Below are 1,954 nucleotides of genomic sequence, written 5' to 3' on the forward strand. Positions count from 1 at the left end.
CCCTCACCCCGGCCCACACACCTTCCGGGTCACAGGGCAGCCTGGCGATGTCGTCGCCGCCGCGAGGTCATGTCCGGCCCGGAAAAGAAAAGAACAGCGGGACTGAAAGAAAGCCCGCAGGGGGGGGGGGAGAAGCCCGCGCGCCTCCCTAGCGACACAACAGGTGGCTCGCGGGGCACGTCGCCGCCACAGCCCCAGCAGCGGGGCCCCGCGCTATAGCTGGTCGGGAGCACACGGCAGGGCGGAGGAGGAGGAGGAGGGTGCGAAACCGCAACGACTACTGCAAAAGGCGAGAGTGGCGATCAGAGAGCAACAAGACGTTCGACCCGGTTCGACCGGCGCGACCGGTCACTCGGCTCGCGCGCGCGCCACTCGCCTTTTCACTTTGCTTTCGCCGGCTATATGGCCGGTCTTCACCTGGTGTGGTTCGCAAAGGGGGGGGGGGGGGCTTTAAAGGGGCCCCCATACCCCCCCCCCCCCCCCCCTAGCCCGGGCCCACGGTGGCGTGCGCGCACGGCCGCCCCGCAGGGAGTGGTTCGGGAGCGGCTATTATTTTATAACCGTCAATAAAGGCGACGGAACGCAAAGCAACCCCGCGGCCCCACGCGCCGGTCTCGTGGCGCACACCGTACTGCAGGCAGGGAATGCCCCCCCCCCCTCCCCTCACACCACCACTGTGGCGTGCGCGATGGTTCCTCTTTCCTCTTCCACCCCTCCTCGTCTCTCTGCACACTCTCCAATATCTTCAGTATCTAAGTATTGTATTGTACAATGGACGAGTGTTGTCGTTTTTCGCAACTTGAAGAACTTGTCAATGTCATTGCAAATCGCTGTAACAGTGAGTAACCTATACGTCAGTTACAAAGAGGCAAATCATGGTCTGGCAGTACCTCGGGCAGTATTGAAAAATTACACACGGTAAACAGACCTCGCAAAAGTCAAACATCATTGACCGTCATTGAGTCGCACGCCTCCCCCATCCCACCTCACACCCCTTACCCAGCACTCCACGCCACTCTATACACCTTCGCCCCCCCCCCCACACTCACCGCCCTTGCGTGTTGTGTGTGTGTGCGCGCGCGCCCGATGGCCTCGCAGCGGTAGGAACCCCACGGCCGGAGCCCGGGCATATACTGCCTGCTTTAAGGGCCGCATAAAGCTCCTATTGTTAACCCTTATCACTCTAATTGTGAATAAAACGATTGCTGCATGTTGTTGTTGTTGCAGATCACGTGCGGAGCTTCTCCTGCGGCCGGCAGTACTACCGCTCCATGTACCTGGACGAGGAGCGGGACGCCCTCTTCCTCGGCGCCATGTGAGTTTCGCGATGTAGTTATTTCGCGCACAGAGTCGTCACGGCGTCTGCGGTTTGGTGGTATGAATTAGAAACTGTGGCGGGCTGGCCATCAAAGATCAGCCAAATGTTGTCGGGTTAAGGGTTGCGAAGACGACTTATCAATAAACTTTTATACATTTTTTGCCATCTGTTTCTATTGGTTTTGATGGAGAGGAAGGGGGGGAGGGAAAGCCGAACCGGAACCGCCAGGACACCAAGTGTCCCGCGCGCACATTGCGCACTTGAGCGGGCACGCCAACTCGATAGCCGCCGGTGATACTGGCGCGCGCGCGCGCGGCGGGCGCTGGCTACACGCTGGTAAAACACAACTATCGCGTCGGATCCGTAATAGTGACATCTGTTTGATGTGACCCGACGAAGCCCCGGCGATGGCCCCGCCCGCGAGCGAGTGTCGCAACAGCGCCGCGCTATATTGCCGTTGGTTTTTTTATTTCGTGTTATTTTTCATCGGTCAAAACTGTCCCGCGGTTGGGCGCTGCGCTGCCGGTGGGATCTACCGATGAATCACTATACGCCATGCCGTGCGCGACACGTTGGCGTGCGGGGCCCCCTGACTTCCTCCCCCATGTCTTCATCCCCTCCCTCCCTCCCTCCCTC

The 1,954-nt window shown here is 59.8% G+C and overlaps 1 protein-coding gene across 1 annotated transcript in view; it reads left to right on the forward strand.

The window, feature by feature from the left end:
* LOC113215523 (semaphorin-2A-like) overlaps positions 1 to 1,954 on the forward strand; it is a 45,661-nt gene that overhangs the window by 30,055 nt on the left and 13,652 nt on the right. The window contains exon 2 of the mRNA XM_052264850.1: positions 1,228 to 1,315. Coding sequence (XP_052120810.1) covers positions 1,228 to 1,315 — 88 coding nt within the window. The remainder of the gene's footprint in view (positions 1 to 1,227; positions 1,316 to 1,954) is intronic.

The sequence above is a fragment of the Frankliniella occidentalis genome, unplaced genomic scaffold (assembly GCF_000697945.3).
Source record: "Frankliniella occidentalis isolate FOCC.00 unplaced genomic scaffold, Focc_3.1 Scaffold22, whole genome shotgun sequence".
In the NCBI taxonomy this organism is placed as follows: Eukaryota; Metazoa; Arthropoda; class Insecta; order Thysanoptera; family Thripidae; genus Frankliniella; species Frankliniella occidentalis.